Raw genomic sequence first — 26600 nt, forward strand, 5'->3', positions numbered from 1 at the left:
ATGGCATGTGAGAAAGAGGAGCAGAATTTTCAGCCTGAAAATGTCGAGCCAGTGGGTAAAAACAGAGCATTATCACAAAGATCGAAAAGGAATGTGTCCAGGAGTCCTGAGCAGGGAAACTCCTGGGAGATTCAGCACAGACCAGAAAGAGAGCAAGGAAACCAGCCAGGGGAGAAAGTGGATAAATTTATTTTCTGTTGGGGAACTCAGAAGGTCCTCATGGAAACCACAATACAACAGGATATCCTCAGGCGAAAGAGAAAAAATACATGCCCAGAGTGTGGGAAAAACTTCATTCACGGATCAAACCTTTCTGTTCATCTGAGAATCCACACAGGGGAGAGACCCTACAAATGCCGTGAGTGTGGAAAACCTTCAATCGCAGCTCACACCTTATTGCCCATCAGAAAATCCATACAGGGGACAGGCCCTATAAATGCTGTGAGTGTGGAAAATGCTTCACTGAGAGTTCAGACCTTTCTGTACATCAGAGAATCCACACAGGGGAGAGGCCCTTTGAATGCCGTGAGTGTGGGAAAACCTTCAATCGCAGTTCACACCTTATTAGGCATCAAACAATCCACACAGGGGACAGGCCCTACGAATGCAGTGAATGTGGAAAATGCTTCACTAGCAGCTCAAACCTTTCTCAACATCAGAGAATCCACACAGGGGAGAGGCCCTTTGAATGCCGTGAGTGTGGGAAAACCTTCACTTACAAATCAGGCCTTTCTAGACATCAGAGAATCCACACAGGGGACAGGCCCTATGAATGCAGAGAGTGTGGGAAAACCTTCAATCGCAGATCAGGCCTTTCTAGACATCAGAGAATCCACACAGGGGACAGGCCCTATGAATGCAGAGAGTGTGGGAAAACCTTCACTCAAATATCAGCCCTTTCTGTTCATCAGAGAATCCACACAGATGAGAGGCCCTATGAATGCAGTGAGTGTAGGAAAAGCTTCACTCACAGATCAGACCTTTCTAGACATCAGAGGATCCACACAGGGGAAAGATCCTACGAATGCCGTGAGTGTGGGAAAACCTTCAGTCGCAGCTCGCACCTTATTAGTCATCAAACAATCCACACAGGGGACAGGCCCTATGTATGCAGTGAGTGTGGGAAAACGTTTACTCAAAGATCAGCCCTTTCTGTTCATCAGAGAATCCACACAGGGGAGAGGCCCTATGAATGCAGAGAGTGTAGGAAAACCTTCACTCACAGATCAGCCCTTTCTAGACATCAGAGGATCCACACAGGGGAAAGATCCTACGAATGCCATGAGTGTTGTAAAACCTTCAGTCGCAGCTCACACCTTATTAGTCATCAAACAATCCACACAGGGGAGAGGCCCTATAAATGCAGAGAGTGTGGGAAAACCTTCAATCACCGCCCACACCTTATTACCCATCAGAGAATCCACACAGGGGAAAGGCCCTATAAATGCTGTGTGTGTGGAAAATGCTTCACTAAAAGTTCAGCCCTTTCCAGGCATCAGAGAATCCACACAGGGGAGAGGCCCTATGAATGCAGTGAGTGTGGGAAAACCTTCTCTTGGCACTCAGCCCATGTTAACCATCAGAGAATCTGCAAGAGAGATCAACATTGTAAAAATCTCTAGGGCTATCAATACTTTGTTTTTTTAATACTTTTCCTGATTCCCACATAGTAACTTTTAAAACTCTTTGAACTGTTTGCACCACCGTTATCCCTCAGCTTGTCCAGATGAGTGGCCCATTTTTGCCTTTTGCAGTTCGCCCTCTTTTGAGATGGACCTATTTGTTCTTTCTATTATCCCACAAGTAACTGGAGTGTGCCCTTCCTATGAGGAACCAGGGAGCGTCACATTTATACCATTCCTCCTATTGCAAAGTTATTGTTAGTCACCAGTGATACAGATTATATCCTTACCAGTTGTTCTCACATTGCTCTGGGTTGTGCTGAAGAGCAGTTATAGTGGGAATTTTTCAAATTATATGTAAACGAAGAGGAGGAGGGGCAGGAAAAAGTATAATTACAGCTTCTGTGACACTGGAAGGAGATGGGGTGACTCAGAGATTCCCTCCTTCCCCATCACTGCAGATCTGTTACCTTTTGCCTGAGCCAGGCAGAGTTTATCTTCATCACATTCTATCCATCCACTTCATAAGTGTCATGTGCTTGCAGATGATGTTTTGACTTCTTTAATCCTATATCAGAGTCGCTATGACTGGAGATGAAAGTGTCAAAGTCCTGGGAGGGGAATTCAAATGGATCCCAAATACAGTGTGATCATTCAGAGTTTAAATTCCAGGTTCCATCTATTGTAAAGCCACTTCTGGCAGGAGGTCTGTTTTTCCCTCATTATGGGGATGCTACGATACTAAAAAATTTGTAAATAACATAACTGACTATGGAGACAGGGATGAGGGAAGCAGGTTTGAATGGATCAGAGGACAATGTGATGGGAGACTCTCTTGTCGATTCTGAATAATCAGATGTAACCTGCTCTGGAATTTCACTTGACACTTTCTTTGTCATGTATTCTCTCTCTGTGATGCGGGTTTCTATCTTTCCTGAAGGCTGTTTGGTCACCCAATTGGATATTAGTTCAGTTTGGTAGGATGTAGCTCAGATTTATTGAAGAATTTAAGACAATGACTCTTTGCTAAAGTCCTCATTTATGATTTCAGCTTTGCTTTTTCCCCATCCCTCCATGATGACATGGAGAAAGCTGAAGTGCAGTTCTATCAACAGGAGAGAACTCTCTAATTTACTGGACAGGCTAACAAAGAAACAGCAGTGATTTAAAATCTCCACTCACAAATGGTGAACAACAGCAGAACCCCAAGTAACTGAAGGAAGTGCATCTTATCACAGTGTATTTCAGTTGTTTAAGGCAATATTGTCTCCGATGATCTGAGAAGAGAATTCCATGGTAAGCGGTTTTGAACTAGGCAAAATGCCCATGTGTTTGGTTCCCAAAACATTTGTAACCTAGTCCCTACAGAAGATCTCTCCTAGCTAATCCTATGCTTTGGGAAATGCAGCCTTTCATGACACAGATGTTGAGGAAATAGAAGCGGAGTTTTTGTCAAATTTATCCTTTGTAGGTGCTAAAGATGTGTATAAAATGAAACCAGTGTTGAAAATGTAATAGCTTCAGAAAAATAGCCATGTTTGAATAGAATCTCCAGCTCTGGTAACTAACGAAGATTCTGATCCCAGGCCTGTATCCAGTCCCTTCCCTGGACCTGTGCCACTGAATTAAAGAAAAGCTGGGCATGTTTCAGGAAGCCATTCCTCATTGACACTGCTGAGATTTTAAGTGGTTTTGTAAAGGATTCTACTTCAGAGAAGTGTAACTTTACCTATCCAAGACCAAGGATTTGGAAAGAGCTGAGGTTGAAAGAGTCCACACCCAGTTCTTGGTTTCCACCCCAGTAAAGGAAGCTATGGTGACCCAAGGAAAATTGTTTGTACAACTCCACTTCCTAGTTCAGTGTCACTGATTACACTTCCAAAGTATGCCAGGGTTAGATTGAGAACAGTCATCCTTCACTGTTTGAATGCAAAGAGAGAGTGCTTCATAGGACAGTCCTTCCCGTGGATCCCAAACTGGCTGCCTGGTTGGCACTGCTATAACAGATGCTCTAAGGCAATGGGAGAGATTTCTCCCATCAGACTTGATTAGTCCAGCCCCCGCAAGCGGCGGTGGCTATGTTGGTAGGAGAAGCTCTCCTGCTCATGTAGCACTGTCTACACAGAAGGTTAGGGCTGTGTAACTATGTTGCTCAGCTGTGTGGATTTTTCACACCCCTAAGCAATATAGTTATCCCGATAAATATTTTTAGTGTAGACCAGAGAGGTTTCTCTTGTGTTTTATGCATCTATATTACTTCTCTACCTCCTCCTACTTTGAAAGATTAAAAAGTGTGAAAAGAGAGGTATTTTTCTCCATGATGCAAACATTCGGACATAGAAGACCCCTTCTACCAACACATATGGCGGAAGATCCTGAGATATATGAACTCACAGAAGTGGTTGGGACCTACGTTGGGACAAACCACAATAAGAACCAAGGTTCAGTTGTTGGCAATGGGGATTAAAAGAAAACTAACATATATGAAAAGAATTTGTGATCTTTGAATATGTTATTGTTACCAATTAAAATGAAATTATAGGTGAAGTTATTGGTTAAAGAATAAGAGACTGTGATAATGTGAATTATTTTGGAAAACTGAAAGTTGTCTTGTTTTTGTGTTTTGTTAGTCGTACAGGAAATGATGGCTAATCTTGAAAAGTTAATTAGATTAAATTTACCGTGGTTCCTCAACTGTAGCTACAGCTCTAGTACCCATCAATCCAAAGACTGAGAGAAATGGAGAGTTCCAACAATTGTCCTTTTAGTATCTTATTGTTCCTCTCTCTGTTTTTTGTGCTGGCCTTTCTATTCTATCATTTTCTGCCTTTGTTTAGTGGTAACAATTGGTTTCCATCACTCACGTTTGTTTGTTTAAATCTCTATCCGTTGTGAAATACATTTTTTGCTTTTTCGATAACTGTACTCAGGTGCTGTGTGAGATACAGTAGCAATGGTCCACAGTAAAACTAGTAACCTGGGATACTTGGGAAGAGAGGATCTGGGATTTCACCGAGTATCTGGTGATCCAGGCTGGCCCCAGAGGGGACACATTGAAGGAACTCAAGGGTTAAGGTGGCTGCTGTAGCTCAGAGGAGGGTCCTTGAGTTCCAGCAGGCTGGTGAGTTTGGTCACTAACATCCAGCTGCCAAATGCAAAACTCCCTCTTCATTGTGGCAGGTGGCAACAAGGAGACTCACAGCCCTCAGCTCCCTGAGAAGGGTCACAATGTGTCTCTATGTTGATCCACCTGTCAAATTCACACAGGGAAAGCTCCCGATAGCACAAAACTCTGCCCTATGAAATCATGGAACATGTGCTCTTTGCTCTGTGAAAGCAGGTAAAGAATCCAAGCGCTGGAGGACAGGGTTTGGGTCCAGAGCGACCTAGACAAATTGGAGGATTGGGCCAAAAGAAATCTGAGGAGGTTCAACAAGGAGAAGTGCAGAGTCCTGCACTTAGGACGGAAGAATCCCATGCACTGCCACAGACTGGGGACTGACTGAGTGAGGGGGGTTTGATAGCAGCCTTCAACTACCTGAAAGAGCAGCAGTGTGGGCTTTCTCCTGGCCAATTTTGCTGGGCTGGGCAGGCAGCCTGGAGGCCTTTCTAGAAGAGCACTGGGAACTGAGTTAGAAAAACCAATGTGAAAACCAGAACCTCAGGTTTAGACTCAATTATTTATAATATTAAATCTTCAATTCTAGTGTCACAGTCAATACAATTGCTTCAGCCTGATAGTTGCCCAAAGAGAAACTTAAATTCTCTCCAAAGGGAGTGGAGAGAAAACACTTTTCAGAGTCCAAGAGAGACAAGGCGGGTGAGGGTAAGAGCTTGCAGAGGACCAACCTCTGTTGGTGAAAGAACAAGCTTTGGAGCTAACCCCACACACTTCTTCAGTTCTGTGTAGCCTGGAAGGTCGTCTTTTCCATAACCAGCAGTTAGAACATAAGAACAGCCACACTGAGTCAGACCAGTTCATCTAGCTCACTATCCCGAAAGTGGCCAATGCCCGGCGCCCCAGAGGACCCCTGGGACCAACATGGATACAACACCACCACAAACAAGGTTAAAAGTCAATGCACATGGGAGAAACATCTTGTGTTTCATTCCTTATGTCCTAGTCCCATCATGTGGCCATTTCCTTCTCTTCCTTTCTGTTAAAAGCTTTGGTGTTTTGCACAGAAACATTATTTCCCCAGGAGAGACCCAGGAGTGGGGGCTGTATTCCTGTGCCAAACAGTCACTGGAAGGGGGCAGACAAAGGCCTTTAGGACGAGGTGTCCGTCACTGTCAAAAGATCATCTCCCTCTTGCAGGTCACTGGCAGCCTGAATTTGTTCCTTATCCTTCCAGAGTCGGGGCTGGAATCAGCACTACCCAGCCCCTCCGTATGTAGCAGGAACAAACACAAACCTGATCTTTAAAACAAGCTGTCCCCTTCCTTCTCAGGGAAGATTTTTCTGTGATTGAAGTTGAGCTTCAGTTCCCCTCTCCTAGGGGCTGGGCGGGTGTGGGGCCAGCTCCCAATGAGATCTGTTTTCACCTTTGCCCCCTTTCAGTCACTTTGGGATGGTAACTCTGCTCCCAGCTGTTAGGCAGCTTCCAGCCCATCCACCCTACTCACTATCTCTGTGGTCATGTGTCACTCCCTCTGCCAGCACAGAAAGCCTGCAGGAAAGCTACTCCTGCCAGATGCATTGGTGGTATAGTGGTGTGCGTAGGTGTCTTCCAAGCAATTCATCTGGGTTTGATTCCCAGCCAATGCAATAATGGCTTTTCTCTTCTGTTGTTTCCTCATTTGGAAGTGGTTTAATTTCAGTCACATCGTGTTACAATCACATTATCTATAGAATGAGACAATAAATGGGTCAAAGTCCAGCAGGTCATACAGGATGGAGGAACACAAGGGGCTGGAATGTGTCATCTGAGAAAGACAGAACACTTGGAAACCTGCATCTCCCATCCCCTGGCCTTGCGTGTTATGATTCCAGCTGCGTGAGCTGTTTGTAGGATGTTCCGGCATGATGGGGAAATGAAGTTTTGAGTCAGTTTTTGCTCCTGCAGATTCCTTTGCTGTTACAATTATAATGACATGAACAAAAGGGAGGCAAAATAAACATAACCCCCAAATTGCAATACAGGTGGGGAAAGAGACGATCACGGTTAAGCCAAACACGTCAAAATAAAAATTAATACAAAACAGGGGCGGGGGGAAGAGCTCAGGTATGTGGAGATCCCCTTGATATTTCAACGCACATTGTTAGAATCAAAGTTCAGACTTGACACTGGAAAACCCGCAACTACCTGTCTCTCTGAACACCTGTGATGAGCAAGATGGAGTTGGGACACCTGTTCTGCTTCAATCATTTATTGTCTCTCTGTTCTCTCCTTCTTCGCCCCCCAATTCCTCGTCTCCAATGTCTCTGCCTTTCTCCTCTTGCTCCTCTCCTGCCCTTTCCAGGAACTCACAGTCTACAGCATTTAGGACAAGCCAGCGCTCCCATGTTCTGCACATGAGCCTGTGTCAGAGGACGTGTGACCCCGGTCAGAACCAGTCACCAGATCAATATGACCCTTTATGGGCGACTTCTCTGCCTGCTCTGCAATTTACACCCTCCCACTGAAGGGGTGGGGTGCAGCTCTGCCTGAGAGACCCCACAGGAGAAATTTCAGCCCAAAGACAAATTTGTGTGAAATGCTGAGAAGTGAAGAGCCCCGTTCCCCTCCCCCCAAAGCCCCAGAACTCTAGTGTCACCCCCATGGCACCAGCACAGGGAACCCAGTGAGATGGGGTTACAGAATACAAGGGGGAGGGAGCAGGGGAGAGAGGTGACAGGGAATCTCTCTCTTTCCTTCTCTCTTCACTTTCTGTTGGTCTCTTTCCTTCCAGGAACTGCAGTCACAGCAGGGAGGGGTTTGTCTCTTTATTAGGGATCCCTCTGTGTCACGGATGCTGCAAAAGTCATAGATTCTGTGACTTCTTCAGTGGTCACTGTGGCTGACTCCGTGGCTGCCCCAGCAGCTGGCCTGGGGAAAGCCTGAGCAGTGGTTCCAAGGGTGGCAGGAGCAGCATCAGCTCAGTGGCTCCTGGCACCTGTCCCGAGGTGGCCGGAGCAGGGCTGGCCTCTGGGGCTCCCCTCACCTGGCAGCATCTGGAGTGGCCAGGGGCGGCTCTAGGAATTTGGCCGCCCCAAGCATGTGGCTGCAGAGGGTCCGCTGGTCCCACAGCTCTGGTGGAGCATCCGCAGGCATGACTGCGGAAGGTCCGCCGGAGCCGCCTGCCGCCCTCCCGGCAAAATGCCGCCCCACACGCACACTTATCTCTAGCTTGCTTCTTGCTTGCATATATAAACCTGCCCCTGGAAATTTCCACTACTTGCATCTGAAGAAGTGGGTATTCACCCACGAAAGCTCATGCTGCAAAACGTCAGTTAGTCTATAAGGTGCCACAGGATTCTTTGCTGCTTTTACTAAAAATACCTGGGATTAAATCTTCGCCTTCCTCATTATTGATCAAATAAGTCGAAACGCCTCCACCTGCAAGAGGATTTAGCCCAGGACCCTCAGAGTCAGGAGCTGTTATGCCCCCACTGAGCTCTCTGGTCAGGTGTCCTAGCACTGGAAGCCTCCTGTTTAGATCCTAAAATAGCGTTTTTGCACCAGGGGGGCTGAAATTTTGGACCAGACATTGTAGCTCCACCGTTATTTTACTGAAATGCTTCAAAACAGCAAGTGTTGAAAGTCTCCTAAGTGCCAGGCTCTCTGCCATGGAAACAGCTGCCCCTGCTCTCCAGGAGTCTGTGCGTTCCACCCAGCAACGTACACACCTGCTCCGCACTGAAGGGGGGGATCAGACAGTGACCGGGCTGGTAACACAAATACTTCAGACTATTAACTCCAGGTCCCTTCCTTGCTTTAAACCAGGATGTGCCAGTCACCTGGTAACCATGGTGTTATCTTCACCTTAAAATACCTCTCAGGACATTTTCAGCGAGCCCTCCACCCCCTGCCCTCCCTGCAGCCAGCCCCTGTCTCCAGTCAGCCCCGCATGCCCCGGCTCCAGCCAACCCCTGCTGCACCCCCCTACCCTGCACTGCCTGCAGCTAGCCCCACACCCCATGCCCTGCCTGCAGCCAGCCCCTGCCTGCAGCCAGCCCCGCACCCCCTGCCCTGCCCATAGCCAGCCCCTGTCTGCAGCCAGCCCTGCACTCCATGCCCTGCCTCCAGCCAGCCCCGCACCCCATGCCCTGCCTGCAGCCAGACCCTACCTCCAATCAGCCCCTGCCCTGCCTCCAGCCATCCCCATGTCCACTGGTGCCCTGCAGTTCCCAGGGCAGTAACCCTGCACACCTGCTTCAATGAGGGGGGCAGGGAGCAGCTGGGACCCCACATGCGCACACCCTAGGGTGACCAGACAGCAAGTGTGAAAAATCGGGACAGGGAGTGGGGGGTAATAGGATCCTAGATAAGAAAAAGACCCCAAAATTGGGACTGTCCCTATAAAATTGGGACAGCTGGTCACCCTAGCAAACCCGCAGGGCTCCTGAGTTCCATTGCTGGGTTTCCTATTGGTTCCACTGCTGGTTGTTTTCCTTTTCTGGTGGGACTCTGGGCAAGTTGCTCCCCCCTCTAGGGCTCCGTCCCCAGCAGGCAAATGGGGATTTCGTACCTTCCCGCTATTGGAAAGTGCTGGGAGAATCCCCCAGCCAAAGCTGCTCTGACAGCGCTAAGCAGCATCTGACCATTCCAAGTCGGAGTGCGCTGCCCAGGAGGAGGAGTGTCTGGCTCTGGGGTTTCACTTCAGCCCAGTCTAGAGAGAGGGGCCCAGCCATGGGGTTTGGCTCAAGAGGACCAAGTCTCCAATTTGTTAAGGGCGTTTTGAATTCCAGTCCTGTGCTCCAAAGTACTTGGTGTCAGTTGCACATTTTAGAACGATACTCTCCACTCCATTTTCCAAATCATCATTCATACTGTTTACCCACCTCCACTAGGCCCGGAACCCTGCCAAAGAAGGAAAGAGGCTGGGTTTGGGATGATTTGTTTTTGACAAATCCATGCTCACTCGTCCTAAGAATCAAATTATCCTGTAGGTTGGACTAGATGACCTCCTGAGGTTCCTTCCAACCCTGAGATTCTATGATTCTAGGTGCTGCTGGCAAACTGATTGTTTAAGAATGTATTGCAGTATCTCTCCAGCTATGGAAGTGAGGTTGGCTAGTCTGTAAGGCCCAGGGGTCTCTTTGTTCCCCTTTGAAATATAGGTCCTGTCTTGTTCATGGATGGGAAGATGTTCTTTTTCAGGGATCTCAGACAAGAACTGGGGCACAACACCTGGTTTGTTAAGGCCACAAAAATGGAGGCAGGAACCTCTTCTCTCCTGCTGGCAAAGAACCCCAGGTACCTAAAAGACAGAGACTCACATCCCTGAATGGGCTTTAGAAAAGGCAGTGGTTAAAAAGTTTGGCCCCGACCATTTCTTGTTTCCACAGACTAGACATGTTAGCAAACTTTAGAATTCCTTGGTGCTAAACACCGTGAAACTCCCCTTTCTCCTTCACAGAGGGCTTTATCGCCCCTTATCTCACTCAGGCTCACGACTGCCCAGAGTTCGAGAACTGTCCCTGTTCCCATTGGGCAGATGGGGAGCCTGAGGTATAGAGAAGGGAATGGACCTGTGGCACCTTATAGACTAACAGATGTTTTGCAGCATGAGCTTTCGTGGGTGAATACCCACTTCTTCGGATGCAAGCAGGAATGGACCTGTCACCAGATGGATCAGACTGAACAGGTTTCAGACCTCGAGGAGGCTCTTACCTTCTAAACAGGGACGGCTGTTTTCTAGTAAAATCACTAAAAGGGGAAGGAGAAAACTCGAAAGAGGTTCCTCCTGGCGCTCCCGTACGTGAACCCGAAAACTCTCTCAGTCCTCAAAGAGAGAGACCTGGAGAAGGAAACTTGCTGCAGCAAAGCCACAGGGGTCTCTGAGGTTTCCCTGGCCCCTCGCCCCTGTCCTGCCTGGCTGATGTCAGAATCTCTCTGTGAGGTCACCACCTCCCCACCACCTTGGACCAATAGGCTGAGGTCCTGCCAAAGGCCTTTGTGATGTCACTGCCACACCCCTCCCTTGCTGTGCCAATGTCCTGCCCCTGGCCAGGCACTTTGGAGGTTTGAGCTACTCCCTGTGGATCACCCCACTCAAGGAGCGTTCGTTCTAGGCAGCAAGCCGGCTAGACAGGGAAACATCAGACGCTGCTCCCAATGCTACACTCAGTTTTTCAGAAATTAGTCGACTTTATGTCCAGAAGAGACCATTAGAGCATCTAATCTGACCCCCTGCATATCACAGGCCTCCTGTATGACACAAGAGCTACTTTGGGGGCAAACACATTCCAGAAAGGCATCTAGTCTTCATGAAATGACATGAGGAGATGGAGAATCCACCACTTTCCTTGGTAGCTTCTTCCTGTGGTGAATCATCCTCGCTGTTGAATATTTGTGCCTTAGTTGTAATATGAATTTGTCTCTTTTCACCTTCGAGCCATTGGGTCTTGTTATTCCTTTCTCTGCTCGATTAAAGAGCCCTTTAATACCCAATCTTTTCTCTCCCTGAAGCACTTCAGCACTTCAATGAAGTCACCTTTCAATCTTCTTTTGATCAGCTAAACAGGTTGAGCTCTTTCAATAGCTCCCTAGAAGGCATTTTTCTCCAGCCCTCAGAACATTTGGTGGCTCTTTGCTTCCCCAGCTCCAATTTCACAACATCTTTTTCAAACGAGGACACCAAAACTGGAGGCTATTCCACGATCAGTCTCACTGATGCCATGCCACCTCCTGTGACGTTATTGATATAATCTGTAACTGTATAGATCACCGTTGTGACCGCTGTTCTATTTGTACCCAATATTGTAGAAAGATTGTCGCGTAAGGGGTCTATGGAGCGGTTCTGACTGGCTGATTATAATTATGCTATTTCTAGATGTGTATCACTTTTTATAGTTGATGTTATGAATTCCTGCCCATTTCCCCACTGACTGGAGCATGGCTAGAGTGTGTCTGTGGTTAATGATGTTGCTGTAGATTGTTCGTTTCCTGCCTTGGCAATTCAGACAGTCCCTTTTCCCAACATATCTCCAGCACATCATTAGTTCCAATAACAGGGGCAGCTTTTCTCTGGGGCACTGAGATTTTTTGGGGAGTTGGTGGCTCCTTTCTTTCCTCACCCTGGAGTAAACTCAGCTTTTTATTCCATGGTTCATGTTTTATGGAATAACAACATCAGCATGAAGAAAGAGGAGAGGGAATATCTCACTGCCAGGGCTGAAGGTGGCCATGTCTCCTCTGTTTGACCATTACCATTGCAGGAGAGAAGGTGTCAATGGAATCGAATGCCCTGGCTCAGACAAGAGACACAGGGAGGTTTTGCTGTTCATGGATCCATGCAAAGGACATTGTGTCTCTGTGTGAAAATAGGGAGGGAAATGAAACACCCACCTGGTGGTGCCCAAGGCGGAAGGGACCCGTATCGGATTAGAACAGGACACGTTCTCAAGCAGCATGTTTCTTACTCTGCCCATCTGTCAGGTTTGATGATTATCAAAGGAAATATTTTGCCATTGGGTCCTGTATTTACACAGACATTGACATTTACCAACAAGCACATAATTCTCCCCGTCCGGCATAGCCTGCCGGGGGGGGGGGGGAGTGTAGAAGGACAGAGTCACTCTGCCCAGAGCCCGTGCCAGGCCTGGGCTCTCCATGCTGCCCACATCCCACAACGCTGGGATCCTTCCCTGACCTCCCCCAGACCTCTGCCCCCCACCCCCACTGCTGGGCTCCCCTCCCCACACTGTCCAACTCCCCTGCTTCCAGGATCCCTCCCCACTGCCCTCCTCCCCGCTGAGCAAAAACTCGACATTATTCCAGGGCCGCCCACAGGATTCAGGGGGCCTGGGGCAAAGCAATTTCGGGGGCCCCTTCCAGACAAAAAAGTTGCAATACTGTAGAATATTGGATTCCCGTGGGCAGCGGCATAGCCAGGGTCTAACATGAGGGGAAGCGAACACATAAAAAAAGGCACCACCCAACATATCAAATTACTAATTACATCTGCTCCCTCCCACTTCCTGCCCCCTTCAGAACCCCCAACACCCCCCCACTCCTTGTCCCCTGACTGCCCCCTCCTGGGACCCCAGCCCCTAACTGCCCCCTAGAACCCTACCTGTCCCCTGACTGCCACGACCCTTATCCACATCCCTGCCCCCAGACAGACTGCCAGGACTCCCACACTTATCCAACCACTCCCCACCCCCTGACAGGACCCCCAATATACACCATGACACACCCCGTAATCCAAAGTGGGGGGGGCAGGGCGAGGGACCATGCACCGCTCCTGCCATTGAGGGTACATGGGCAGCTGCTTCTGCCCTAGCACCTGGCTCTAGTGTGTAGCAAGATGCCCTGGCAAGCAGGCGGAGGGATCCTGCTAGCAAAGGGAGCGTTTGATTTTAGAGTCTGATCCAAACAGACCCAGCAGAGAACACAACAATAGCCCTGCCTCTGCCATCCCAGCACAGGGCCCATAAACAAGAGAGGCAGAGACGTGCTCAATACCGTGCATGGGGTGGAGAGGGGGCACAGACCAGAGAGGGGGCATGGAGAAAAACCACAGAGAGGGAGAGAAGGAGAAAGTGAGGCAGGAGGAGAAGCCCGGAGGCTGTGTCTCTGGAGGGAAGGCGCGTTCGGATGCAGCATGTTAATGAGCCCCTTGCGAACACAAGGGAAAGAAGCAGGGAAGGGACTGCAGAGGACAAGCTGGGCTGCTTACTCAGTCTCCCCTATGGGGCCCTGTGGCATTGGGTAGCAGGGCCCAGGAAATGAAAATCTCTTAACCACACAGAATTGTTAACTGCTCCCAAATCCATTTGTGCCACGGCCGCAAGCTTAGAAGAGCTTAAGCTGTGAGCTGCATGGACGGCCTCAAGAAACCTCTCTTGTGCGGAGCCTCAAGCAGGTTTGCATTGTGTGACCCCGATGAAAAGCCCAGCAGAGAAAGCTTGCAACTGTCCCAGCTCTTTCAGCTGCGTTTGGGGCCTGTAAATCACTCAGGCTGCATCTTCCAACTAAAATGCATTAACGATACAGCTCAGGCAAGCGGGCTGGGGGCCGTGCAGGCTGCCCGGGCCAGCTGATAGCACTTCCCGCTAACGGCTGCTTTTCTATGCTTGTGTTTTGCTGTTGGACAGAGGCCCAGACTTCCTCCCATCTAACCCCCGCCGCTCCCTGACTGCCCCAGCCCCCAGAAAGTCCCCCCCCAAACCATCCAACCCTCCCCTTGCTACCTGACTGCCCCCCAGGACTCCCCAGGTGAATCCACTTCAGTCATTCCTCAGCCCGAATCCTTCACCCTCCTGCCTTAGCTTAGGGCATTGCACCACCCTGTGGGCATTTCATTTCCCTTCTCAGTTTCACACAGAGACACAATTTCCTTTGCATGGATCCATGAACAGCAAAACCTCCTTGTGTCACTAGTCTGAGCCAGGGCATTCGATTCCATTGACACCTTCTCTCCTGCAATGGCAACGGTCAAACAGAGGGGACGTGGCCACCTTCAGCCCTGGCAGTGAGATATTCCCTCTCCTCTTTCTTCATGCTGCTGTTGTTATTCCATAAAACATGAACCATGAAATAAAAAGCTGAGTTTACTCCAGGGGAGGAAAGAAAGGAGCCACCAACTCCCCAGAAAATCTCAGTGCCCCAGAGAAAAGCTGCCTCTGTTATTGGAACTAATGATGTGCTGGAGATATGTTGGGAAAAGGGACTGTCTGAATTGCCAAGGCAGGAAACAAACAATCTATAGCAACATCATTAACCACAGACACACTCTAGCCATGCTCCAGCCAGTGGGGAAATGGGCAGGAATTCATAAAGTCAACTGTAAAAATGATACACATCTAGAAATAGCATAATTATAATGAGCCAATCAGAACCTCTCCTTAGACCCCTTACACTACAACCTTTCTACAATATTGGCTACAAATAGAACAGCGGTCGCAACGGTGATCTATACGGTTATAGATTATGTCAATAATGTCACAGGAGGTGACACGGCATCAGTGAGACTGATACTGGAATAGCCTCCAGTTTTGGTGTCGTCCTTTGAAAAAGATGTTGTGAAATTAGAGTTTGGGGCAGCAAAGAGCCACCAAATGTTCTGAGGGCTGGAGAAAAATGCCTTCTAGTGAGTTATTGAAAGAGCTCAACCTGGTTAGCTTATCAAAAGAAGATTGAAAGGTGACTTCATTGAAGTGTTGAAGTGCCTTAATGGAGAGAAAAGATTGGGTATTAAAGGGCTCTTTAATCGAGCAGAGAAAGGAATAACAAGACCCAATGGCTGGAAGATGAAAAGAGACAAATTCATATGACAACTAAGGCACAAATAGTCAACAGCGAGGATGATTCACCACAGGAACAAGCTACCAAGAAAAGTGGTGGATTCTCCATCTCTTGATGTCATTTCATGAAGACTAGATGCCTTTCTGGAATGTGTTTGCCCCAAAAGTAGCAATTGTGTCATACAGGAGGCCTGTGATATGCACGGGGTCAGATTAGATGCTCTAATGGTCTCTTCTGGCCATAAAGTCGACTAATTTCTGAAAAACTGAGTGTAGCATTGGGAGCAGCGTCTGATGTTTCCCTGTCTAGCCGGCTTGCTGCCTAGAACGAATGCTCCTTGAGTGGGGTGATCCACAGGGAGTAGCTCAAACCTGCAAAGTGCCTGGCCAGGGGCAGGACATTAGCCCAGCAAGGGAGGGGTGTGTCAGTGACATCACAAAGGCCTTTGGCAGGACCTCAGCCTATTGGTCCAAGGTGGTGGGGAGGTGGTGACCTCACAGAGAGATGCTGACATCAGCCAGGCAGGACAGGGGCGAGGGGCCAGGGAAACCTCAGAGACCCCTGTGGCTTTGCTTCAGCAAGTCTCCTTCTCCAGGTCTCTCTCTGAGGACTGAGGGAGTATTCGGGTTCACGGACGTGAGCGCCAGGAGGAACCTCTTTCCAGTTTTCTCCTTCCATTGTAGTGATTTTACTAGAAAACAGCCGTCCCTGTTTATAAGGTAAGAGCCTCCTCGAGGTCTGAAACCTGTTCAGTCTGATCCATCTGGTGACAGGTCACTTCCCTTCTCTATACCTCAGGCTCCTCCCCATCTGCCCAATGGGAACAGGGACAGTTCTCGAACTCTGAGCAGTCGTGAGCCTGAGTGAGATAAGGGGCGATAAAGCCCTCTGTGAAGGAGAAAGGGGAGTTTCACGGTGTTTAGCACCAAGGAATTCTAAAGTTTGCTAACATGTCTAGTCTGTGGAAACAAGAAATGGTCGGGGCCAAACTTTTTAACCACTGCCTTTTCTAGAGCCCATTCAGGGATGTGAGTCTCTGTCTTTTAGGTACCTGAGGTTCTTTGCCAGCAGGAGAGAAGAGGTTCCTGCCTCCATTTTTGTGGCCTTAACAAGCCAGGTGTTGTGCCCCAGTTCTCGTCTGAGATCCCTGAAAAAGAACATCTTCCCATCCATGAACAAGACAGGACCTATCTTTGAAAGGGGAACAAAGAGACCCCTGGGACTTGCAGACTAGCCAGCCTCACTTCCATAGCTGGAGAGATACTGGAATATATTCTTAAACAATCAGTTTGCCAGCAGCACCTAGAATCATAGAATCTCAGGGTTGGAAGGAACCTCAGGAGGTCATCTAGTCCAACCTACAGGATAATTTGATTCTTAGGACAAGGGAGCATGGATTTGTCAAGAACAAATCATCCCAAACCCATCCTCTTTCCTTCTTTGGCAGGGTTCCGGGCCTAGTGGAGGTGGGTAAACAGTATGAATGATGATTTGGAAAATGGAGTGGAAAGTATCGTTCTAAAATGTGCAACTGACACCAAGCACTTTGGAGCTCAGGATTGGAATTCAAAACGCCCTTAATGAATTGGAGACTTGGTCTTCTTGAGCCAAACCCCATGGCTGGGCCCCTCTCTGTAGACTGGGCTGAAGTGAAACCCCAGAGCCAAACACTCCTCCTCCTGGGCAGTGCGCTCTGACCTTGAATGGTCAGATGCTGCTTAGCTCTGTCAGAGCAGCTTTGGCTGGGGGATTCTCCCAGCATTTTCCAATAGCGGGAAAGTACGAAATCCCCATTTGCCTGCTGGGGACGGAGCCCTAGAGGGGGGAGCAACTTGCCCAGAGTCCCCCAGGAAAAGGAAAACAACCAGCAGTGGAACCAATAGGAAACCCAGCAATGGAACCCAGGAGTCCTGGGGGTGTGCTAGGGTGACCAGCTGTCCCAATTTTATAGGGACAGTCCCAATTTTGGGGTCTTTTTCTTATCTAGGATCCTATTAACCCCCACTCCCTGTCCCGATTTTTCACACTTGCTGTCTGGTCACACTAGGGTGTGCACATGTGTGGGTCCCAGCTGCTCCCTGCCCCCCTCATTGAAGCAGGTGTGCAGGGTTACTGCCCTGGGAACTGCAGGGCACCAGTGGCCATGGGGATGGCTGGAGGCAGGGCAGGGGCTGATTGGAGGTAAGGTCTGGCTGCAGGCAGGGCAAGGGGTGCGGGGCTGGCTGGAGACAGGGGTGTGTGGGGCAGGCTGGCTTCAGGCAGGGGGGGTGCGGCAGGAGTTGGCTGGAGACAGGGCAGGGTGTGCACGGCTGGGGGTGTGTGGGGGCTGGCTGGCTTTGGGCGGGGCCACAGGGGTGTGTGGCAGGAGTTAGCTGGAGACAGGGCAGGGGGTTTGGAAGGGGCTGGCTGCAGGCAGGGCAGGGAGGACGTGGCTGGTGCGGGCAGGGCAGAGGGTGCAGGGCTGCAGGCAGGGAATGGGGTGCGGGGCTGGCTGGAGGCAGGGCATGGGGTGCAGGGCTGGCTGCAGACAGGGGCTGGCTATGGGCAGGGCATGGGGTGCAGGGCTGGCTGCAGGCAGGGCAGGGCAGGGGGGTGCAGCAGGGGTTGGCTGGAGCCGGGGCGTGCGGGGCTGGCTGGAGACAGGGGCTGGCTGCAGGGAGGGCAGGGGGTGGAGGGCTCGCTGAAAATGTACTGAGAGGTATTTTAAGGTATTTTAAGGTATTTTAACATGGTTACCAGTTGACTGGCACATCCTGGTTTAAAGAAAGGAAGGGACCTGGAGTTAATAGTCTGAAGTATTTGTGTTACCAACCCTGTCGCTGTCTGACCCCCCTTCAGTGCAGAGCAGGTGTGTACGTTGCTGTGTGGAACGCACAGACTCCTGCAGAGCAGGGGCAGCTGTTTCCATGGCAGAGAGCCTGGCACTTAGGAGACTTTCTTGACTTGCTGTTTTGATGCAATTCAGTAAAATAACGGTGGAGCTACAATGTCCGGTCCAAAATTTCAGCCCCCCCTGTGCAAAAATGCTATTTTAGGATCTAAATAGGAGGCTTCCAGCGCTAGGACACCTGACCAGAGAGCTCAGTGGGGGGCGTAACAGCTGCTGACTCTGAGGGTCCTGGGCTAAATCCATTTGCAGGTGGAGGCGTTTCGATTTATTTGATCGATAATGAGGAAGGCGAAGACTTAATCACGGGTATTTTTAGTAAATGTCATGGACCGATCACGGGCAAAAACCAAAAGCTCATTGCCCATGACCCGGCCATGACTTATACCATAAATACCCCTCATTGAATTGTGGGGAGGGAAGCCCAGGGGGTCCGTGGCACCAGCTGTGGGCGCAGGGAGTCCAGGGGGCCCGTGGCACCATGTACTGGGGGAGAAGCCCTGGGGACCCACTGCCACTCCAGATGCTGCCAGGTGCGGGGAGCCCCAGGGCCAGCCCTGCTCCGGCCACCTCGGGACAGGTGCCAGGAGCCACTGAGCTGTGGCTGCTCCTGCCACCCTTGGAACCACTGCTCAAGCTGCCCCCAGGCCAGCTGCTGGGGCAGCCACGGAGTCAGCCACAGTGGGCACTGGAGAAGCCACAGAATCTATGACTTTTGCAGCCTCCGTGACACAGAGGGATCCCTAATAAAGAGACAAACCCCTCCCTGCTGTGACTGCAGTTCCTGGAAGGAAAGAGAAGAACAGAAAGTGAAGAGAGAAGGAAAGAGAGAGACTCCCTGTCACCTCTCTCCCTGCTCCCTCCCCATTGTATTCTGTAACCCCATCTCACTGGGTTCCCTGTGCTGGTGCCATGGGGGTGACTCTAGAGTTCTGGGGATTTGGGGGGAGGGGAAGGGGGGGGCTCTTCACTTCTCAGCATTTCACACAAATTTGTCTTTGGGCTGAAGTTTCTCCTGTGAGGCCTCTCAGTCAGAGCTGTACCCCACCCCCTTCAGTAGGGGGGTATGTAAATTGCAGAATAGGCAGAGAAGTCGCCCATAAAGGGTCATATTGATCTGGTGACTGGTTCTGACCGAGGTCACACGTCCTCTGACACAGGTTCATGTGCAGAACATGGGAGCTCTGGCTGTTCCTAAATGCTGTAGACTGTGAGTTCCTGGGAAAGGGCAGGGGAGAGGGAGCAAGAGGAGAAAGGCAGAGACATTGGAGATGAGGAATTGGGGGGAGAAGCAGGAGAGACAATAAATGATTGAAGCAGAACAGGTGTCCCAACTCCATCTTGCTCATCACAGGTGTTCAGAGAGACAGGTAGTTGCAGGTTTTCCAGTGTCAAGTCTGAACTTTGATTCTAACGTGTGTTGAAATATCAAGGGGATCTCCACATACCTGATCTCTTCCCTCCTCCCCTTTTTTGTATTAATTTTTATTTTTACGTGTTTGGCTTAATCGTGATCGTCTCTTTCCCCACCTGTATTGCAATTTGGGGGTTATTTTTATTTTGCCTCCCTTTTGTTCATGTCATTATAATTGTAACAGCAAAGGAATCTGCAGGAGCAAAAACTGACTCAAAACTTCATTTCCCCATCATGCCGGAACATCCTACAAACAGCTCACACAGCTGGAATCATAACACGCAAGGCCACGGGATGGGAGATGCAGGTTTCCAAGAGTTCTGTCTTTCTCAGATGACACATTCCAGCCCCTTGTGTGCCTCCATCCTGTATGACCTGCTGGACTTCGACACATTTATTGTCCCATTCTATAGATAATGTGATTGTAACACAATGTGACTGAAATTAAACCACTTCCAGATGAGGAAACAAAAGAAGAGAAAAGCCATTATTGCATTGGCTGGGAATCAAACCCAGATCAACTGACTGGAAGACACCTACACACACCACTATACCACCAATAGGTCTGGCAAGAGTAGCTTTCCTGCAGGCTCTGTTTGCTGGCAAAGGGGGTGACACATGACCACAGAGTTCATGAGCAGGGTGGATGGGCTGGAAGCTGCCTGACAGCTGGGAGCAGAGTTAGGATCCCAGAGTGACTGAAAGGGGGCAATGGTGAAAACAGATCTCACTGGGAGCTGGCCCCACACCCACCCCGCCCCTAGGAGAGGGAAACTGAAGCTCAACTTCAATCATAGAAAAATCTTCCCTCAGAAGGAAGGGGACAGCTTGTTTTAAAGACCAGGTTTGTGTTTGTTCCTGCTATATACAGAGGGGCTGGGTAGTGCTGATTCCAGCCCCCAGACTCTGGGAGGATAAGGAACAAATTCATGGTTCCAAGTGACCTGCAGGAGGGAGATGATCTTTTGACAGTGACGGACGCCTCGTCCTAAAGGCTTTTGTCTGCCACCTTCCAGTGACTGTTTGGTACAGGAATGCAGCCCCCACTCCTGGGTCTCTCCTCGGGAAATAATGTTTCTGTGCAAAACACCAAAGCTTTTAACAGAAAAGAAGAAAAGGAAATGGCCACATGATGGGACTAGGCCATAAGGAATGAAACACAAGATCCTTCTCCCACATGCATTGACTTTTAACCTTGTTTGTGGTGGTGTTGTATCCATGTTGGTCCCAGGGGTCCTCTGGGGTGCTGGGCATTGGCCACTTTCGGGAGAGTGGGCTAGATGAACTGGTCTGACTCAGTGTGGCTGTTCTTAGGTTCTAACTGCTGGTTATGGAAGAGACGACCTTCCAGGCTACACAGAACTGAAGAAGGGTGCTGGGTTAGCTCCACAGCTTGTCTCTTTCACCAACAGAGGTTGGTCCTCTGCAAGCTCTTACCCTCACCCGCCTTGTCTCTATTGGACTCTGAAAAGTGTTTTCTCTCCAGTCCCCTTGGAGAGAAGTTAAGTTTCCCAAAGGGAAGACTTATCAGGCTGAAGCAATTGTATTGACTGTGACACTAGAATTGAAGATTTAATATTATAAATAAATGAGTCTAAACCTGAGGTTCTGGTTTTCACATTGGTTTTTCTAACTCAATTCCCAATTCTCTCCTAGAAAGGCCTCCAGGCTGCCTGCCCAGCCCAGCAAAAGTGGCAAGGAGAAAGCCCACACTGCTGCTCTTTCAGGTAGTTGAAGGCTGCTATCAAACCCCCCTCACTCCGTCAGTCCCCAGTCTGTGGCAGTGCCTGGGATTCTTCCGTCCTAAGTGCAGGACTCTGCACTTCTCCTTGTTGAACCTCCTCAGATTCCTTTTGGCCCAATCCTCCAATTTGTCTAGGTCACTCTGGACCCAAACCCTGTCCTCCAGCGCTTGGATTCTTTACATGCTTCCACAGAGCAAAGAGCACATGTTCCATGATTTCATAGGGCAGAGTTTTGTGCTATCGGGAGCTTTCCCTGTGTGAATTTGACAGGTGGATCAACACAGAGACACATTGTGACCCTTCTCAGGGTGCTGAGGACTGTGAGTCTCCTTGTTGCCACCTGCCACAAGGAAGAGGGAGTTTTGCATTTGGCAGCTGGATGTTAGTGACCAAACTCACCAGCCTGCTGGAACTCAAGGACCCTCCTCTGAGCTACAGCAGCCACCTTAACCCTTTAGTTCCTTCAATGTGTCCCCCTCTGGGGTCCAGCCCGGATCACCAGATACCTGGTGAAATCCCAGATCCTCTCTTCCCCAAGTATCCCAGGTTACTAGTTTTACTGTGGACCATTGCTACTGTATCTCACACACCACCTGAGTACAGTTATCGAACAAGCAAAAAATTTATTTAACAATGGATAGAGATTTAAACAAACAAACGTGAGTGATGGAAACCAACTGTTACCAACTAAACAAAGGCAGAAAATGATAGAATAGAAAGGCCAGCACAAAAAACAGAGAGAGGAACAATAAGATACTAAAAGGACAATGGTTGGAACTCTCCATTTCTCTCAGTCTTTGGACTGATGGGTAGTAGAGCTGTAGCAACAGTTGAGGAACCAAGGTAAATTAAATCTAAGGTTTGAGCTGCTAGTGAAGCATTTCCCACACTCATGGCATTCATAGGGCCTCTCTCCTCTGTGGATTGTTTGATGACTAATAAGGTGCAAACTGCGATTGAAGGTTTTCCCGCACTCAGTGCATTCATAGGGCCTGTCCCCCGTGTGGATTCTCTGATGTCTAGAAAGGACTGATCTTTGAGTGAAGCTTTTCCCACACTCACGGCATTCAAAGGGCCTCTCCCCCGTGTGGATTCTCTGATGTTGAGAAAGGTCTGAGCTGCTAGTGAAGCTTTTCCCACACTCACTGCAGTCAAAGGGCCTCTCCCCTGTGTGGATTCTCTGATGTTGAGAAAGGTGTGAGCTGCTAGTGAAGCTTATCCCACACTCACTGCATTCAAAGGGCCTCTCCCCTGTGTGGATTCTCTGATGTTGAGAAAGGTTTGAGCTGCTAGTGAAGCATTTCCCACACTCACGGCATTCAAAGGGCCTCTCTCCTCTGTGGATTGTTTGATGACTAATAAGGTGCAAACTGCGATTGAAGGTTTTCCCACACTCACTGCATTCATAGGGCCTGTCCCCTGTGTGGATTCTCTGATGTACAGAAAGGGCTGAGCTGTGAGAGAAGGTTTTTCCACACTCCCTGTATGTATTTTTTCTCTTTCGCCTGAGGATATCCTGCTGTGTTGTGATTTCCATGAGGACCTTCTGAGTTCCCCAACAGGAAATAAATTTATCCACTTTCTTCCCTGGCTGGTTTCCTTCATCTGTTTTTGGTCTGTGCTGAATCTCCCAGGATTTTCCCTGCTCATGACTCCTGGACACATTCCTTTTCGATCTTTGCGATAATGCTCTGTTTTTACCCACTGGCTCAACATTATCAGGCTGAGAATTCTGCTCCTCTTTCTCACATGCCATTGCATCACCTGCTGTGACAGAGACAGAAACCTCAAACAGGGATGGAAAGGGGAAGACCAAACAAAAACAAGTGCTGAAGACAGGTCAAATAAAAATCAGGAGCTGAACTCCCCCAAACTCTTCCCCCAAATAGGAGAGAGGAGGGGGATGAATTCAGCCTTCACATCCCATCCAAATACGCAGGGGGAAGGGAGGAAGCTACTGCCTGGTGCCTGCTAGGATCTATAGGAAGCCATGAACTATATTTACCCTGAGGATACGACTCCTGCTACGGACAATAATGAACTGAGAGACCTCCCCAAGGGCTTTGTTGGGCATTCCAGATGTTTCCTTCAGGCACTTACAGATTCTGAGGTGGTTTAATGTTTCCTCACCTGTGCAGGAAGATCTCAGGATCTCTCTTTCCTCTGAACCCTGGAGGTCTGGGACCCATGGCTCTTCCCCTTGTTCCAGCTGGGAGATCATATCAAGTTGGAAAACTAGAAACCCTGCTCAGATGAAAGAAAACAAAGGAGTTCAGTTGATTTCATAAGACTTGGTCATAAAAAAACATTCTATTAATTTAACTTCAGTGCTTAGTGTGACCTGGTGGGCCAGGGGCAGTTGTCACTGAAAATGCCAAAGTTAGGACAGGCTGAAAAAGGGAGAGCAGATGCTCCCAAAACTGCTGGTTAACACTGAAGTTAAACTCACCGACCAGTCACCAGCTGTGCTTCTGATCCCCCACACGGGTTATCGAGAAGCTGAAAAAAGAAATCACGCAGCCCCCTTTATTCCATCCCAGTTCTCTGGCTCCTAATCAGCAACTAGGCCCAGTACAGTGAGAGGTTATTTAAAAACTCTGCTCACATAAACAAAGTGTTCTTCTGACTCCAAAGGGTCACCCACATCACCAGGTCAGTATAGGTTTGGATATTACCCAAAATTCCATCCTTCCAGCCAATCCTTTAGCATCTAAACTAAAGGTTTAAACGAAAGAAAGACAGAAAGAAGTTAAATAGAAAAGCAGTCAGATACATTCCAAAATGGATATATCAGGTTCTTAGCAGTATTGGTGAGTTGCTGGCTTGAAAGTCCGTCTGGAACACATCCATAGCTTGGATGGGTCATTCAGTCCTTTGTTCCAGGGTTCAGTTTGTAGAGAAGTTGCTCCAGAAGTAGGAAGGGGGATTGAAGACAAATGGAGATGATGCAGCTGCCCTTTATATTCCTTTTGCCATGTGGCCTGTACTTCCTGTGTCCCAAACACAAGCTTCACAGCACGTGGCATGGAAAAGCCTTGGAGTTCTCATTACACAGGCATACCCCAGCATGTCTTGCTGACTCAATAGGTGTATCCCCTTGGTCCTTTCCATGGGCTCATTGTACAGATGATGACCCTGAATGGGCCATCAAACAGGCTAGGCAGTGTTGATGCCAATATGTCTGGGGGTGTCACCCAGAAACACTGCACAAGTCTGGAAATACAGATATACCCTGCATATCTATAACTCACAATACAAAGGTGATACAAACATAGAAACAAAATTATCATACGTGGAAAATCATAACATTTTCACTGACACCTTACATGGCATATCTAGCACGATTCATTGCAATTTTATCAGATTATATTGTTATTTTATTATTAATACCAAAGTGTCTCACAATTCCATACAGTGTCACACTTGGTAAACCAGTGAATTCCCAGGACCAGTTCTCCAGGTCCTTGAAGATGATGAACACTATGCTTATGAGGGACTGAAATACCCACATATCTGCTGGGAACACACACACAGACACTGTGTCAGTCTATGCCCCTGTGTTCACTCTTCTAGAAAATTATAATCAATTTTGTACGCAGTATGGCTTGTGAGGTATCATTTCAAAACACATAACCTACTGAATATTATCCTCCTGTTAAAATGTGTAGTAACACTGTATGTAAAGTTATGAGATTTTACAGTATGATATTACTGAAAAAGTCACAATTCTGAGGAACACCCACAGAGCAGTTCCTCAGAGACAGCAAGGCAAAGAGCCATTCTCCTGCAGGGGGAAGGTGTGAAGACATTTACATTCCATTGCAATCCAGACCAGTGAGAAGTTGTGTCGTCTGTAATCCTGGGTGAGATTCAGTGTTCTGCTGCTAGAGCTCCCCTGTCTGGATATCCCCAGCCAGCATTCAAGGCCGCACCGAGTGTCTGTGTGATAAGTCACCCTGGACCAGCAGCTCTGACTCCAGCCACCTGCTTGTTACATACCAAGCTCATTCTGGTTTGGGTAGAGAAGGCTCAGGGTTTGAGAGAAGGCCGGGGGTAGGAAGCTTCTATTCATTATGCTGGACCTAACCCCCAGTTTTACTTGAGTAAAGAGGAGATATTTGACACTGTGTGATACTGCTCCTGTGCTCTGTTCCCAAAGTGTTCTGCAGCTTGGGAGGGTCTCTGGTAGTGTGTGTGTGTCACTGGCATATTGGGGTGATGCTGAAACAGGACAGAGTAGAGGTGGCATTGTGGGGGTAGCATGAACCTTCACTCTTCATTTCCCCTTCCAAGAACAGAGGGAACAGGAATCCTTACCCAGCGAGGTCACATTCTCATAGTTCTCCTGCATGACATCCCTGTAGAGGGCTCTCTGAATGGGGTCCAGCAGAGCCCCCTCTTCCCTGGTGAAGTACACAGCCACTTCCTTGAAGGTCACCGGCTCCTGAAAGAGCAAGAGTCCAACACTCAGTACCCGCTGCCTCACTCACAACCCCACTATTCACGGAACAGCAGCATCGGGTAAATGGAAGCTCCAGGAGGCACATGTTAACAGAGTCCCACCCCACCTAGCTTAGAGCAGCCACGAGGCATCAGAGGGTAGAAAGAGAGAACCTTTGTGTCTCCCAGCTGACAGACGGAGGCAGGATCTTCACATTTATCACATAGCTACTAGCCAGAGCTTGATATAGGAGATGGGGCTGGCACTGGACCCTACTGGTGTCTCCCTGGTAGGAATCCCAACACTCTCCAAATTAAATATATGGAAGAAAGGGGAAATCAATAGTAAAGAATAGAAGTTAGAAGGTCAGATTTGTAGAAAACTGGTAAAGAAAGCTATCAGAAATCAATGACCAATGAATGACAATAAGAAGGAAGATTTAAAAAGTATATTAAGTGCAAACTTAATCCTAACAATGGTACTTTACTAATAGAAATGGCAGAATTATCAAAAATAATGCAGAAGAGGTAAAAGTCCTCAATAAATATTTCTCTCCTGGATTTGGAGAAAAACAGATGATGTACTCGTATCATAAGATGTTGATGGCGACACTCTTTCCATTCCAACAAGAAGTCATGAGTACATTAAACAGTAGCTATTAAAGTCAGACATGTTTAAATCAGCGGGTCCAGATAACTTGTATCCAAGACTTTCTAAAAGACCTGAAGTCTGACATCTATATTCATCAAGAGAATGGAGCAGCCAATACTGGATTTCATTCATTAATAAAGAATCAAAGAAGGGTAATATGATTAGTGCCCACTAACAAAGGTTTAGAGAAAATAGAGCATATCAAACTAACGGGATATCCTTACCGGAGATGATCAAAAGTTTGGTTGCAGCTAATAGTATTGATGTAATTTACCTAAACTTCTGTAAGGGATATGACTTGATCAGCACAATATTTTTACTAAAAAAACTAGACTGATACAAAATAAACACAGCATACATTAAATAGATTAAAAACTGTGATAGTAAATAGGGAATCATGGTCGAGTGGATTTCTTTCTACCAGGTTCCCGCAGGGACTGGTTCTT

General features: G+C 48.4%; 1 protein-coding gene across 1 annotated transcript in view; it reads left to right on the top strand.

Moving 5' to 3' along the window:
* Positions 1-398: 398 nt before the first annotated feature.
* Positions 399-26600, top strand: part of LOC120381632 (zinc finger protein 850-like) — a gene marked incomplete at its 5' end in the record, with an annotated part of 181823 nt that continues 155621 nt past the window's right edge. Inside the window, one exon of the mRNA XM_039499789.1 lies at positions 399-1492. Coding sequence (XP_039355723.1) covers positions 399-1492 — 1094 coding nt within the window. The remainder of the gene's footprint in view (positions 1493-26600) is intronic.

The sequence above is a fragment of the Mauremys reevesii genome, linkage group 14 (genome assembly GCF_016161935.1).
Source record: "Mauremys reevesii isolate NIE-2019 linkage group 14, ASM1616193v1, whole genome shotgun sequence".
Classification (NCBI taxonomy): domain Eukaryota; kingdom Metazoa; phylum Chordata; order Testudines; family Geoemydidae; genus Mauremys; species Mauremys reevesii.